Source organism: Leuresthes tenuis, unplaced genomic scaffold, assembly GCF_036924035.1.
Source record: "Leuresthes tenuis unplaced genomic scaffold, fLeuTen1.0.hap1 SCAF_2, whole genome shotgun sequence".
Taxonomy (NCBI): Eukaryota; Metazoa; Chordata; class Actinopteri; order Atheriniformes; family Atherinopsidae; genus Leuresthes; species Leuresthes tenuis.
In genome coordinates this window covers 4,463,959-4,478,714 of record NW_027325356.1, presented here as the reverse complement: position 1 = coordinate 4,478,714, position 14,756 = coordinate 4,463,959, and the positions used below count along the sequence as shown (strand labels likewise).

The window sequence follows — 14,756 nt, the reverse complement described above, 5'->3', positions numbered from 1 at the left end:
CTTGTAGTTTTGTTTGTTTGATGAGATTGAACTTCATGAGAGTTTTCACATTATTTTTCATGTCTAAATGAGACTGTTTTAGTTTTAGTTGTGTTGAAAAATGTCCTAATGTAGCCATTAGAGGATTAATTACCATTAGAGGGCGCTATTCTACGACGTATCCACAGCCTTAATCTTATTCGGTCACTTTTAGTTGGTGTTTATTCAGGAAATTAGTTTTGGCAACTAGTAAACTGTAGTGAGTTATATTTATCCTTCTCTGTGTTTATTTGCAGTTCGCAAACAACGAATTGGTGCATTACCGCCACCAACTGGTATGGAGTGTGGACCAGATTGTCACTAAAAAAAATCCTATCCTCTAAATAAATTTTTCTTAGATAATGGAGTAAGGCCTGAAAATGCTCACATATCCGTTATAGTTACTAAAACACAATTGCAAATTATTTCCTTTGAAATTCAAGCTGCTTTCAAACAGACGGAAAACGCTGCCGGAATAAATCTACTTCCTGTCCGTTCTCGCACTTCCGTTTAACTGGGGTAAAGTCGAGCGCATTTGTAGCTAGGCGGAATACTCCTTTTGTGTAATTTTTGTCCAACTTTGTATCGTTGACCAGACAATCATGTCTAGTCACGAATCCATCAACATGAAGCTTCCACCGATCCAGTCCACGGCCGGTGCCGTGCCGATCCGGAACGAGAAAGGTGAGACTTGTTGGTTAGCCACCTAGCTAAGTTAGCATTGCACAAGCTAATAAACACATTTTATTTTAAATACTGCCTACAAGATATCAGCTTGCAGGTAGTATTGAAATGAGGACTAAAATGATTACCTTAATAAGAGAAAATTTTTACTCAGAAAATCTTGAACTACATTTTAGAATTCAGGTATTGATAGATACCTATTGATTTTGATCAAGAGGAAAATAATTGTACTTATCGACTTGTATATCTCAACTTATAACCAGGTAATGCCTTTCTTACACTCTAAATTTCAACCATAATTCATATGTTGCATGAAGATGTAGAGAATAGCTAAAGCAGTAGATTGTTTGAAACTGAAATGAAACCGCCAGATGGAGGTTTGTGTACATTTCAACTGAGATGTTTCAGTGTGAGCTCTGGAAAAGGAAAATATTTGACTTTCAATAATGTAACAGGTAGTTATTTTTGATACCGTTCATTTAATTTTTGCCCAGAGCTGAATGTGACTTCAGATGTTTGTTTTGACCAATCAACTATTAAGCATGAATATATTTTATGTATATTTTGTAAGTAAAAACATCAAATCATTACATTTAAGAAGCTGAAACCAGCAAAATTCTTAAGATCTTTTCCAGAATAATTAACTTGGTGAATTTGCTTTAAGTCTGCTATGAACAACATTTACCGAACCTGAATCTAATTTCTTAATATGCTTCAACATTTAATTAACAGATACAAGTGTGAAGGACATAATTGTCAGTGGGGTTGAAGATTTTACTTTTGTGCATAAAAGGAAAAATCAGTTAATAAAAATGACTTGTTGCCTCTCTGTTTCAGTCTCAACGGTGATGTATTGTAAATAACTTTTTTGGATCGGTTTAGTTTTTCATCCTGATCAAAGTGTCTTCTTGTAAAATGTAGATCTAAGCTATCTTCCCATTTTGTGCATACGCCAGGTGAGCTCTCCATGGAGAAGGTGAAGGTGAAGAGGTATGTGTCGGGTAAACGTCCCGACTACGCTCCAATGGAGTCGTCGGACGAGGAAGAGGAGGAATTCAAGTTCGTGAAGACGGGAAAGGAAGTGGAGCCAGAGGTGGAGCTGGAGGAAGAGGACGTCTCTGACCCACGTCTCAAGCGTTTGCTGAACCGTGTTTCTGAGGATGTGGAAGAGAGGTGCGTCCGCTTTAACAAAGATTGAACTGAAATGGTCGCGACATTTAGCCGTGATGACATGCTTCCTTTTTCTTTGCGCACAGACTTGCGAGACACAGGCAGATCGTGGAGCCTGAAGTTGTGGCTGAGAGCAGCGAGGACTCTGACGAAGGCACATGGCACCCTGAGCGTGAGGAGAGCAGTGAGGAGGAGGAGGAAGAGGAGGAGGAGGAAGAGGAAGAAGTGGATGATGAGGTTGCTATAATGCAAACACTTCTCTGTTTTTCTTTTATTTCGTTGTGAACAAACCTTAATTCACATTTGATTCTGCGCAGGAAATTGAGAGGAGACGAGCAATGATGCGTCAGCGAGCGCAGGAAAGAAAGAATGAAGAGATGGAGGTCATGGAGGTGGAGGAGGAGGGGAAGTCGGGGGAGGAGTCCGAGTCTGAGTCCGAATATGAAGAGTACACAGACAGCGAGGATGAAGCGGAGCCAAGACTCAAACCTGTTTTCATTCGCAAGTATGAACTGAAACGACCGAAAAGAAATGCCTTTAAACCCGTAAATGTGCTTCTAACGTACAGTCAGTGAAACACGAGCGCTGTGTACATGTAAAGGTCCAGAAATCATCTAACGCTGCTCCATAGGTCACATTCAAAGCCTTTCATCATGATGGAGAGAGTAAGTTATGTCTTAGAGGAACTAGTTTAGCAAACCTGGCATGAAGAACTAACACGGAGCTCCAAAGTGAAGCAGCCAGGGTTGGGTTCTGACAGCTGGCTCCATTTTACGTCACTTTGGGAAGCTGTGAGACTCATTTATTTGAGCTTTACTCCAGTTTGTAAGGTTGAGAACATCCCTGAGCTGTGTATCTGTGTAGTGGAGCAGAGTGGAGACATCGAACTTTGAGTCCCATTTAAAGATTTTCTGCAGCTCATCTTCTGTTGCATCCAGTTCCTGTTGCTGTTGACTGAAACAGAAAATAAGAGTTTAATTTCATATATAAGACAAAGGAGCTGTTGCATTAACCGCCTCTGATGCGTCAGGTGCTTTAAAATGCCGGTAACTGGTGTATCTGTAACGCTTGTGCTGCAGGAAGGACAGGGTCACAGTGGCAGAGCGGGAAGCAGAGGAGCAGAGGCAGCGAGAGCTGGAGGCTGAGGCCAAGAAGCAGGCCGAGGAGCGCCGGCGCTACACCCTCAAGATTGTGGAGGAGGAGGCCAAGAAGGAGTACGAGGAGAACCGGCGCACTCTGGCTGCTCTGGACGCCCTGGACACTGACGGAGAAAACGAGGAGGAAGAATACGAAGCCTGGAAGGTCAGAGAGCTGAAGCGGATCAAGAGGGACAGAGAAGCCCGAGAAGTGTGAGTTCACCAAATCAAGTTAATTCACCATGTTTTTATGCCTCTGAGCACTGAGGACAATAACGTGCTTTGCCCCTCTGCAGCATGGAGAAGGAGAAGTCTGAAATTGAAAGATTCCACAGCTTGACGGAGGAGGAGCGCAGGGCCGAGCTCCGCAACAGCAACAAGCTCATCACCAACAAAGCCTTAAAGGGCAAATACAAGTTCCTCCAGAAGTACTACCACAGAGGAGCCTTCTTCATGGTGAGTCCAGACCAAGGTTCTTCTGGCTCCGGGTCTTTGTCTCCCTCCTTTGATGCACTCACACAGCAGCCTGTGTTGGGCTTTATGGTGCTGAAAGCCCCTGGTGGAAGCCTTTTCTCATTAAGACAGCCATGGCTGATCTGTTTGCCCTTTTTCTACATGTTCATTCATATCCTGATCAGGATGCAGCATCAAGAGTTTTTCAGTCTCAGTTCAGGTTTTAGTCCAACCAAAACGGAACTTTTAAACTCTATAAAATGGACCCGGGTGCTGCTCAGTTCCTCTCTTTGTGCATCTTAAAGTAATAAAGCTGCTGTCACTGTTCTGCTTCTCCTGTCAGATAGATACATTGTGATTGAAAATCAGCTTATGAAGACGTTAACTCACAGTCAGACTGTCACTCTGCTTTGATAAAATCCTGATTTTAGAACCTCACCATTTACAAAGCTTAAAGACGTCTGTGCAGCGAGTTCATCTGTATTTACAGCCATGATCTCCCACAGAGGACATCAGAAGCAGCAGAATCTTTTTCTCACACAATCAAACTTCAGATAACGTGTAATGAATATAAATCTCAACACTTTTACCGTTAAAACGTGAGCCCACCGTAAATAATGAGCCACGTTTCACCCGTTAGGCTGCGTCAGTATTTCCGTATGTGAGCATTCGGGCAGTAATTTGTACTCCTGGGGGAGTGAATCCATGTTTGAAGGACCTTCTGCTGTAACTAATCAGCCAGTTGCGTACAGCTTTGGCTGCCGTCTTAAATAATTGCCACAAGATGAAACTGTTTGCTGAACTTGAAGCTCTTCAAAAACTTTTGGAGACTTCAGCCTGAAGCCTTTGATATAAGAATGGGGCCAAAGTTGCGTTTCCACATATCTGACCAGAGCCCAGCTGCTGAGGAGACTTAACTATTGAATGTAATGAAGAACTTTTTAAAGCGTTTGAATTGTCAGAAAGTCACCGACAGTTTAATGTTCGAGCTGTAAATCTTCCCACACGGTGAGTGCAGATGATCCGTTATTAGTTACATCTTACAGCCCCAGAAGAGCGAAGTGCTGCAGAACTAAGAAATGACTGGTGTGTGCTTTGTGTTGCAGAACGAAGAGGAGGACGTTTACAAGAGAGATTTCAGCGCTCCTACGTTGGAGGATCACTTCAACAAAACCATCTTACCCAAAGTCATGCAGGTGAGCCGCTTCCACCCACGTCTCGTTGTCTTCCAGCAAGTCCACCAAAGCTGGGTTTCCTGTTCAGATGATGAAACAGTCTGCAGCTCCGCTGTAAAGCTGTTCCTGTTTGTTTGGAGGAAAGTTTAAAGCTATCGAGAACTCTGAGAAGTTTCATAAAATAACTTTTATAAAAGCAGATCCACACTCGACCCTTTCATGGAGACGTTCTGCTGGGGTAAAATTCATCTGACGCGGTATTTTTCCTCTCTTCAGGTCAAAAACTTTGGCCGGTCTGGGCGCACAAAGTACACCCACTTGGTGGACCAGGACACCACGTCGTTCGACTCCGCCTGGGCCCAGGAGAGCGCCCAGAACAGCAAGTTCTTCAAGCAGAAGGCGGCGGGCGTGAGGGACGTGTTTGACCGGCCCACAGTGAAGAAGAGGAAGGCTTAAGATGCTCGGCGCGAGATTCAGAGACTGAGCTGCATCCAGGGAAGTTTCCCCTCAAAGTTGTTGTGGAACAAAGGCAGCAAATAGACTGATTCCACTGCGTGGATCTTTTTTAAACAGGATGCAGCTGGATGTGTGCGGCAGTAACGGAAGAAATTAAAAAAGCAACAGATTTTAGCTGAAAGCAGCGATTTGTGATGGAATTTTGTAAATAATCAGTTTGTAACGACGTGTAGTTTGTAGATGTTCCCACATCAGGCAGTTCCTGTAACTTTGTGTTTCAATTAAAGTTATTCTTTTTACACACAACCACAGGAGAAAAAGTGAAGTATCGACTTTTATTTAAAAAACAAAACTTGAACCGCTGTGATGAAGCCTGTGTTCAGTTGGTCAGAGCCACCAGAGCCTCCACCACGTTCCCCATGTGTTCCCGGAGACTGCGCTCCGCCACGGCCCTCGAAATCTCCATCTCAGACATCTGCACACACACAAAATCTGATTAAATCCACAGAGAAGGGTTCAAGAATCAAAGTGTGGCTGATGGCAGAGATTAAACCAAGAACAACGGGCAAAGCAACAATGAAAATTAACTTATGGGACTTTTTGAACTTTAAACATAAAACAAATCTCTTAAACCAGCAGAAAGCTGTTAATGCTGGAGGTTACAGGAGTAAATGACATTAAAAATAACTCGTATTTATAGAGGAATGAAGGGCAGCTCCTCAGCAGACTTCTGTGCTTTGCTGCACGTTGTTTGTTCTGAAATAAGTGAGATTAAAACTCAGCCGTACCACAGAGCCTGCATTAATAAATGAGCTGAGAAAATAAGGCAAAGTTTATTTTCTTTGTCCTGACAGCAGCTTAAATAAAGGTGTGTAATGGACACATGAGGCTGCTCTGCTGTTGGGGGACTCAGTCCAACTCTTCCAAAGCTTCTGGAGTCCAACACTTGTTCCTTATTCATTAGTTTCTGTGACTACAGAGCTGAGACCGACTAATAAAACCCATTTCTTTTCCCTCATTCGCCCAGTTTATGTCTCAGAGTTTAAAGGAGCTGCATGTGCCAGTTCAGGTGAAGCAGGACTTTCAGCTGAGGTTAAACAACCTTCCAATGGGATACATTTAGTGATGGTTGCATCCTACAGGGCAGTGCGGGACTTTTCAGACGACTGTTGAATTAATGTTGCTTTCCTGTAGGTTGAGATCCTTCAACAAAGTGACCCAACATTTCAGTTTGGGTTCAATCTTCATGAATCCCAATATTTTAGTCTGGTTCTGCTTTCTGGAACGTCTCGTAATCTTTGTCGTAAACCGTTTTTAAATCTTAATAATTGAGGGAGTGTTCAAAGCTGAAGGTGGGAGGAGACACCAGGCTCACGTGCATTTTCATTCAACGAATGCATGGCTGCATAATTCCAGCATCCGACCCCGGAGATGCTAAGATGCTTTGTTTACAAAGTCGGTCACCGTCCAAACATTCGAACAGAAGCGCTGGATGTTGGACATTAAAGTTTGTTTCTGAAACAGAGAAGCCTCTGCAGAGAGATCATAAAAGAATACAGAAACAGCAGATCCGTTAAAAGTGATTAATGCCTGTTAATGCCTGGAAGAGGATGATCCAAAGTGTGTTTGGACTGCAGCAACAACAGATGATACCTGAACAAATGAGACTTAAGAAGAAAGACAACAACTTACAATTAGCTCTACGTCCTCTTTCTTGATGGTGACTTTGGCCAACTCTTTTTCTCTGAAAGCACAAACGACAACAGCTCATGTCGTGCATTTCCAGGTGTGTCGGTGAGTTCAGTACAGAGCGTAAAGCTAACTCAACTTACCTCTCTTGTTTGGCTTTCTGTTCTCTTGACCTTCTGTCTCCAATCACTGACATGGCCTGCAGGAAGAAACACTTTGTATTCATGTGATTCTCACACAAACGGGACTTAAAACCTGCTAATTTATCATTTTTGTTCTATTAATCAGAGCGATGATACATAAATCTGTCATCCACACATTTGTTATTTATTTCCTGTGACATATAATGCAGCTATAGCAATATATACTGAAATAGGAGTATATTTTAAAAACTGAATCAGAAATGCTGATCCAGGCTGCATCTTTTGAGAAGAAATGACTGTTGTGGTGATTCAGTGAAAAACACCAAAGACAAAGAATTAAAAACCTCTGACATGAATATAAGGCTAACTTTTCAGTTCTTTTTAATTAGACAGCATTCATTTTCAAATGAAATTCACAGACTTCTGCAGAAATGAGGAATTAGTTGAGGGTACCCACAGCAATAAGAAGTTATTATCTGACCAAATCTGGAGGATTTTCACTCAGTTTTTTTATTTGCATAAAAAAATATATAAAACAACATTCTGGCCAATTTTTAGGTAACATTTAAAAAAAAATATATATATATATATATATATATAATAATTCGTTTTTTTGCTTTCCATTGGCCTGAATATCAGTGTCTGTAGTTGTCATTGACTGCAGAGGTAATGGTATCTCCCTGGTGATTTGTATTTATATCACATTCATCACTGAATATCACTTTGGTCCAATCACCCACAGTCCAGGACTGCTTCTTTTTATCCTACAGAAATCAAATTAGTTTATTGTTACAAAATAACCGTTTCTGAGTGCGGTTTTGCCCTTGTCCCATCTAAAAAAAAAAAACTTAAATTTGTAGAAAACCGCGAACAGTTCGTAGATTTTAGCCCCTGCCCTTAACTAACAGTGGTACTGACCGTTTTCTAGATATATTTATAGTTCATAGCAGTTTGATGCCTAGTTGTATTAATTTCACAATGCTTCCTTCCACCATTCTTGTGCTGATGAAGTTTAACGCGTCTTTAACATTTGTTTTGTAAAAAAAACATGGATTTAGCTAGCAAACTGTTAGCCAGAAAGTGGACTTTACTGTTAGATAATGAAACCACAAATAAACTTTTGTTTTTCTAAGATGAAAGCAGCTCAACTATGAAAAAGGAACTAAAACCAACAAACTTAAAGCAAACTAAACATATTATATAGTTTTGTAGCAGTCGTGATGTACAGACAGTGAAGCAGCGGCGGCCGCATGCTTCAGTGGCTGACGTTAGCCCACAGCTCTCACCGTTTCCAAATCCGAGCTGGAGATTTCCTTCTCCTCAGCGTAGTCCGTGACTCTCTCCAAATCAGCGGCTCCGCTGTCATGTTTCCGAGGCTTTTCTACCGGCTTTCCAGTGCAATTTTCCTCGGCTTCGAGGTCCAAATCGACGTCTCCCTCCGCTGCCATGTTAGCTACAGTGAGACCGGAACAAAAAGAACGGTTCCATCAAGCATCGGAGTGAATACACGGGCGTACCGGAAGTTTAAAGGGAGACGTAAAGGGAAGGGAAAAAATCGATGCATCTTTATGAATTTCACGATATATGTATATATTGTTTGCTTGTTTTTTTGTGCTGAACTACATAGGATTAAACATGACCATGTGGCATAATTATTAAGTTACACCACGGACTTTATGCCAAGAAATAAAGATATTATATTAATAAAGTAAGAACAAATTATATTACGAATAATTATAACACTCAAGATAAAATACCAAACAATAACAAGCTAACCAAACTTCCCTGACTAATATTCATGATACATTTTTTATTAAATTTAATTTTAATAAAAAATTGATATATTCAGTCAATTTTATTCTATTTCATTTATACATTAACATCACTACAAGAAAATGAGCCTCTTAGAAAGAAAACTTTAATAAAACATTATCAAACAGACCTAAATAAAACATGCTTTCTCTTTGTGATACTTGTCATACACCATATCAACTGGCAAGCATTGCGTCTCAGTAGGTAATCTAACCTCGTGTTGTCTTACAGAAGCCAAGAGAAGCCATGCTTGAAGTATTTCTTTAATATCATCACCCTCTTAAAATATGCCCTAAGTCATTTTTTGACTAAACTGATTTGTAAGTTTGTATCTCAAAATAACTCTGAATATTATTCACATGATCTTGAGATAACAGCATCTAAATAAATAATTGCAGGCAAGCACACTCTCAGCTTCCATAGTTATTGAAGGAAAGAAAATTCTGTTCTTTTTATATATTTTTTGAGTGATGGTGAGAAAAATACAGAAGCTGGACAATGTCACCCTCTAACTGTCCGGATGACTAAATCCCTCTGTGCTCCACCCCATTCTATTCTTGTCTGTTTTAAGAGGTTTATTTGCACTTCAACCTCAGATTTCCTGTCTCTGGACTTTTTTAGGCCTTTAGTGCACTTGAGCTTTATTTTTCACCCACCATAATAAGATTAAAGGAAAGGAAACCTGCTCAAGCTGTGAGCTGAGAGCGAGACTGAAAACCACACCAGTACTCTTTGGTTTGGTCGTTCAAGAGATGTTTGTGGTTTTGACGAGTCGGAGGAATGGCACCAGGTCCAGAGAGAAGTCACTGCCATCATATAAACCCCTTCATCCTGCTGTATGACTGAATGCTGTTTGGCTGATTGGATCTTGCAGCACTCTAGGACTCAAGGACATGATGGCAGGACACTGTTTTCGATCTCAGGTGAGGCAGATATTGCTCAGATTTTGCTCAGTGTATAGAGAGTATCCTTATGTCACTGTGGTTATAATTTTCACATTAGAATACAAATTAATTAAGGAGGAAAAAATCAACTCTGTTCACTTGTTAATAAGCCTGTTGAACAAATATGCCAAACATTTAAAATGAGTGACAAATTAAAGGAAAAATTAACTTTCTTTTTTATGCATTTAATTTTAATATAGCAAATGGCAGTTATTTACTATCACTGACCATTGATTGGTCAGCCCTCATCATGTCTCTGATGCAGCACTGAACACTCACACATTCTCTGTGTCAGTGCTGTTTCATATGGTGCTGTTACACACATGAAAGATGGGACTATCTGCAGAGGAAAACAAATATAAAAATGCTCTGGGTGTCAAAGTCAAATTGAGCCATTATTAACATGACCTCAATCTGATCACATGACTCCTGACTTGAATGTTCATTTGCAGTCTTGGGCCTAACAGTGTATTTTAGTTGAATAGTTTGCTGAATACATTCACATTTTTGTGTGATATTTTTACATGTACAGTATGTAATGTTGTTTATTTAATCTTGGTTGAATACCTCACATTTCATCACCCTCCCCTGGACAGAGTGTGGGGGAAAATTACATTAAGGCCGTTACGAATGCAAAAGGACCTAACGGGAGTCCATGTGTGATTAGTCTGTTCTGGGCCACTGTAGAAGCATGATTCTCCATCCAAATGCTGATCAGATGCATCAGGTTTTATTATCGCGTAATTCTACACAGATAAAAACATTCTTCCATCCATTTAACTGCCACTTACCTGAAACCAGGTTGCATGGTCTTATAGATCAGAGATCCCCAGAATTCCTGCTCTCCATATGTCTTTTCCAGCTCTTCCAAGGATACTCTGAGCTCTTCCCAAGCAAGTATAGAATCTCAGCAGTAAGTCATGTATGCCCCATAAGCCTTGAGCTTGTAGAAGGTGACCAAAACACCTCTTCTGGGTGGCATTTACAAAAGCTTCCTGCTGAGATGCCCAAACCAACTCCTTTTGATGCAGAGGAGCTACTTTCTCTTGTGAGAAAGAGCTTTTTTCCTTACATGTGAACAGAAATACCCGTCAGAGGATTTAAAGATTAAACCTCCTTGAAATGTGCAATAGGTCTATGTATGTGCAATATGATCATACCTTGGCTATGCACTTTATTTAATTATTGTTACTGTGATGTTCTCATCACTTTCACCCCCTCATGGTGTTTTATTTCATTGTCTTCTACGTATTTTATGTGTGCTACGTGCTATGACATTTATGTCTTTTATGTCCATTACGACCACTAGAGCAACATCATTTCCATTGTACACTGCGCAATGACAATTAAAGGAACTGAATTGAATTGAATTTGCAGTCTCATTTTTTCAGCCAGTATCCACAGCTCATATTTATAGCTCAGGGCTGGAGCCTAGATCGATAGATAAATCGACAGCTTTGCCTTTCCACTCAGATTTCTTTCCCATGGCACACAACAGAATGAAAACAGCCCTGAATCTTGTACTGAATCACTTCTTGTAAAACCCCTTCAAGCTTGTTTTAGAAACATACACCCGCCATGCACCAGTGTAACCAGGTGTAAATTCAACTGGTGCTAATGATAATCAACTCACCAAAGAAGCCATTCATTGGAAATTCATTGTTGAACTAAGTGAAGCAGGAGTTATCCGAAAGCTGTCAAACTTTTTAGGCTTTTTAGATCTTTTTATTAATGTTTTTAGGGACATTAATAAACAGAAACCGATGTGGACATTTAATGACTGATACATGTGTTGTGTAAGGAAAAACAGAGGAACAATACTTATTCAGAGGAAGAGGAATTTCAGTGCAGAGCAGGATCAGTCTGTCATGGTTTAATGAGGATGAAAATGTGTGTAAATTCTATGCTATGGACTTTAAGAATAACCAACTCTGAACTCAAATAGGAGAGTTTGGACCAACGTGTTTGACAACACCATCCTTCAGCTTCATCAGAAAACCAAATGAGGGAATATCTTTAATAAGAATGGAATTCCATCCCTCCAGTAGATTTCAGAATCAGTGCCAAGTCGCACTGAAGTGGAGCCAAATGGTTTGTGGAAGGTGTCACTGCAGTGTGAGGGCATTTTAATGTGGTGCTGTAAAAGCCTCCACTTCTTCAGGTTAAGTTTTCTGTCAGATGTTGAGTCTGACAGTCGGGACTGGCTCCAGTTCCGCCATGAGAGCATGTGAGAGATGGTCTGGTTCACTGCAGGGTTTTAGATCAAAGGTGTTGGATGGGTGTCGCGTGTAGGCAAGTTTCCAAATTATAGTCCAAGCTTGGGTTCTGAACCCAAGGCTTTCAAAATGAATGTGATGGGGAAATAAAAAGGTATAAATCTGACTGTTTGTCACGGAGAACTTTTGTCATATTCGGCTCTTATTCATTCAAAAACCTCCACATATTTTAATGTACTTAAGATGCACTCAGTGAAAGTCCAAAAAATACGAGTTTGTGCAGCGAATCATCGGTTATGAATGGCATCATTGTGTTTCTATGGGAGAGGCGAAACTTACCGGTCGCAGCTGCATGTGATCATTTATAACCATCAACTATTTATTCGGCCACACAAAAAATAAATCAAACTAAAACCCTGATCAGACACCTTTAGTTACATTCAGACTCAATCTTTAACGAGTAATAAATGATTTTTCTTTTGCATTTTTGTAAACAAGGCTTGGACTTCAGCCAGCTGATATTGCGCAAGCCTATTGAAACCATAGATTGAGTGCTTTCACTCAAGCGACGATTTGCATCCACTAATTTGCTTTTGTTTGTTCTCTTTGGCACTTCCTCCTCTCCCACAAGGCAGCAGCAATTATCTAAAAGTGAAGGGGCCCCCAGGAATGCTGGGCAGTGGCTGACTGGGCTGCTCGGTGCAGCACGTGTTTATTGCAGGGACTGACTGCTTTACAACCGCCTAAAGTTAGAGTAAATACTCTAGTGAATTAGTTCATATTACTGTACACGGAACAAATGGATGTTTTTAAGCCTGTGGGGATGTTTTTAGGCTTTAGAATTTGTTTGATCATGAATAATTACAGATATTTTAACAATGTTTGCTCAGTTTAAGAAGATATTTATGAAGCAAGTGCCAAGTTCATGTTTCAACTTTCCTTGGCTCTCTATAGCATATGAAATTATTAACTTCTACATGACATAGATATCCCAGTAATGTTGCAGTAAATAGATGATCCTGGTGCAAGACACCAACACTGCTATCCCTCAAGCTGTAGCAGTAGATTGGAAGGTGCTTTGGGTGAAAACTAGTCAATGGCGACAGTCTGACTGAATATTTTCAGCTTATTATTTGCTGCTCATGAACAATGATGCGTTATATTGACAGTTTTTAACATTTCAGCTGCAGGCTTGTCATCCCTTGACTGGACTGAACACAGGTGCTGAAAGCATGGTCAGATTAGGAAACCATGGGAGAGGAAACATAAGAAAGGTTTTCCACATGTCTGTTACACATGAAGTTGACATGCACCAAAAGACTGGGCCATGTTTCATTTGTAGGGGCTTTGTGTCACTAAGTTTTTATCCAACCGACGTTTTGAGTTTAATTTTGAGCCACTTTGACTCTTCCTGATCTGATTTGTAGCTAATTTGAAACTCTGCTACATCACTCTACATATCTCCCTTTAGCCATTTTATGGTTGTTTTATCATTTGAATCTATTTTCAGTAGTTATGTGCCTTATTTTGATTATTTTTTACTCTCACTGCAGTTATATTACATAATCTTTAAGTATTTTTGCATCTCTTAACGATCATTTGGCATTAGATTTGAATGATTTTAAAGTTTCTTAGTTTTATCATTTAAAATTTCATTGATGTTTTTGGTGTGCTCATCTTGCATCACTGTGTAGGTTTTGTGTAATGTCTTTTGCTAATTTTTGCCTCTCTGAAGTTGTTTGTGTGGCTTTTATGGTCATTTTATTCTCCTTTTGTTGCTCTTTTGGTAGTTTGCTGTGTTTTGATGTTATTTTTGTTGCTTTTTAATCTGTTGGTACGCTGTTTTTTCTAACTCATTTTGGTTGTTTTGTGTCTTTTTAGCTTTAATTATCTTTCTTGGATTTTATGCAGGTGAAGTATGGTTTCAGTTGTGGATGATAATTTGAAGCGCAGTGGTTATGTTCCTCTTAAGCTAATGCAGGCTTGTATTCCTAGCTGCTCCTCTGCTGCCATCATCCTCAGACAAGTAATCCTACAACAGATGATTTGCTCCTATGTTCAAGGAGAGTCTCCATTCTCTGGGTTTGTAAGTCCAAGCCTCTTAGCATTCAGTGAACCAGGCTAACCTCTGATGTTTCCTCTTATTTAATCTCTTATTTGTCTCTCAGTTGTAAGATAGTGAATGTGGACTGTTTAATCGCTGTTTACTGACGCAGTTGCGCTAAATCCAACAGGTGTCCTATAGCATTAAATCCAAGTTCCATGTAGATTGATTTGTGTGATGCAGAGCAGCGCTCAGTCAGTGCAGTCGGACGGCTTCCAGCTCACTCAGAAAGACTAACAGGCTGCAGCCACTGAGGTCCTGTCTGTGCTGATGAAGGTCATCCTGACCGAGAGGTCAGAGCTGAACTGCGACGGGATTATCCTGCTGCTGAGGCCTGCACACTAACCCAAATCTAATCTGACTCTCTCTTCATACATGCCACTCTTTTCCACAGCTACCACGCACATCGTTTCATTTCACTGCTGCTGCTCAGCATAGAAAACACATAAAGTACAAAGTGCAAATCATCTGAAGGGGGAACTTTTATCTGCAGCTCTTTGTTTTTTCAGCTTTAGGGCTTTTGGGCCCCTCATTCAAGGGTCCAAAAACCCTCTGACCTGTTTATTATTAGCTGTAAGAACATGTGCTAATGCACCACAACAGGCATCCGTACATTCAATCAGTGTAATTTCCGTGTTTCTGGGTCGTAATGCAATCATGACAACTTATTGAGCTTAAGGATGTGAGTGACACACAGACGCAGACTTGGACGAGATCTTGCAGAGGGTGCTGAGCTCCAGCAACTAGAAATCAAAT

At 40.5% G+C, this 14,756-nt stretch overlaps 2 protein-coding genes across 2 annotated transcripts; one reads left to right on the top strand and one right to left on the bottom strand.

Moving 5' to 3' along the window:
* The first annotated feature begins 514 nt into the window (after nt 1-514).
* Nucleotides 515-5,359, top strand: mfap1 (microfibril associated protein 1). Its single transcript, XM_072379941.1, has 8 exons — nt 515-702; nt 1,659-1,875; nt 1,959-2,109; nt 2,190-2,377; nt 2,952-3,221; nt 3,305-3,464; nt 4,568-4,657; nt 4,913-5,359. Exons 1-8 carry the CDS (start codon nt 621-623, stop codon nt 5,090-5,092), a joined length of 1,338 nt encoding a protein of 445 aa, XP_072236042.1. The 5' UTR covers nt 515-620; the 3' UTR covers nt 5,093-5,359.
* A 54-nt stretch (nt 5,360-5,413) lies between these two features.
* hypk (huntingtin interacting protein K) lies at nt 5,414-8,408 on the bottom strand. The gene is made up of 4 exons (XM_072379944.1): nt 8,211-8,408; nt 6,925-6,980; nt 6,785-6,836; nt 5,414-5,567 (listed from the first exon to the last, which is right to left on the bottom strand). The coding sequence occupies exons 1-4, from the start codon at nt 8,370-8,372 to the stop codon at nt 5,472-5,474; spliced, it is 366 nt and encodes a 121-aa protein (XP_072236045.1). The 5' UTR covers nt 8,373-8,408; the 3' UTR covers nt 5,414-5,471.
* Between the last annotated feature and the right edge of the window lie 6,348 nt (nt 8,409-14,756).

Coding starts and splice junctions, on each gene's coding strand:
- hypk (XM_072379944.1), bottom strand. CDS start 8,372: ATGGCAGCGGAGGGAGACGTCGATTTGGACCTCGAAGCCGAGGAAAAT. Junction 6,981..8,210: donor CCAGCTCGGATTTGGAAACG/GTGAGAGCTGTG, acceptor TTCTTCCTGCAG/GCCATGTCAGTGATTGGAGA. Junction 6,837..6,924: donor CAGAAAGCCAAACAAGAGAG/GTAAGTTGAGTT, acceptor TTGTGCTTTCAG/AGAAAAAGAGTTGGCCAAAG.
- mfap1 (XM_072379941.1), top strand. CDS start 621: ATGTCTAGTCACGAATCCATCAACATGAAGCTTCCACCGATCCAGTCC. Junction 2,110..2,189: donor AGGAAGAAGTGGATGATGAG/GTTGCTATAATG, acceptor GATTCTGCGCAG/GAAATTGAGAGGAGACGAGC. Junction 4,658..4,912: donor TCTTACCCAAAGTCATGCAG/GTGAGCCGCTTC, acceptor TCCTCTCTTCAG/GTCAAAAACTTTGGCCGGTC.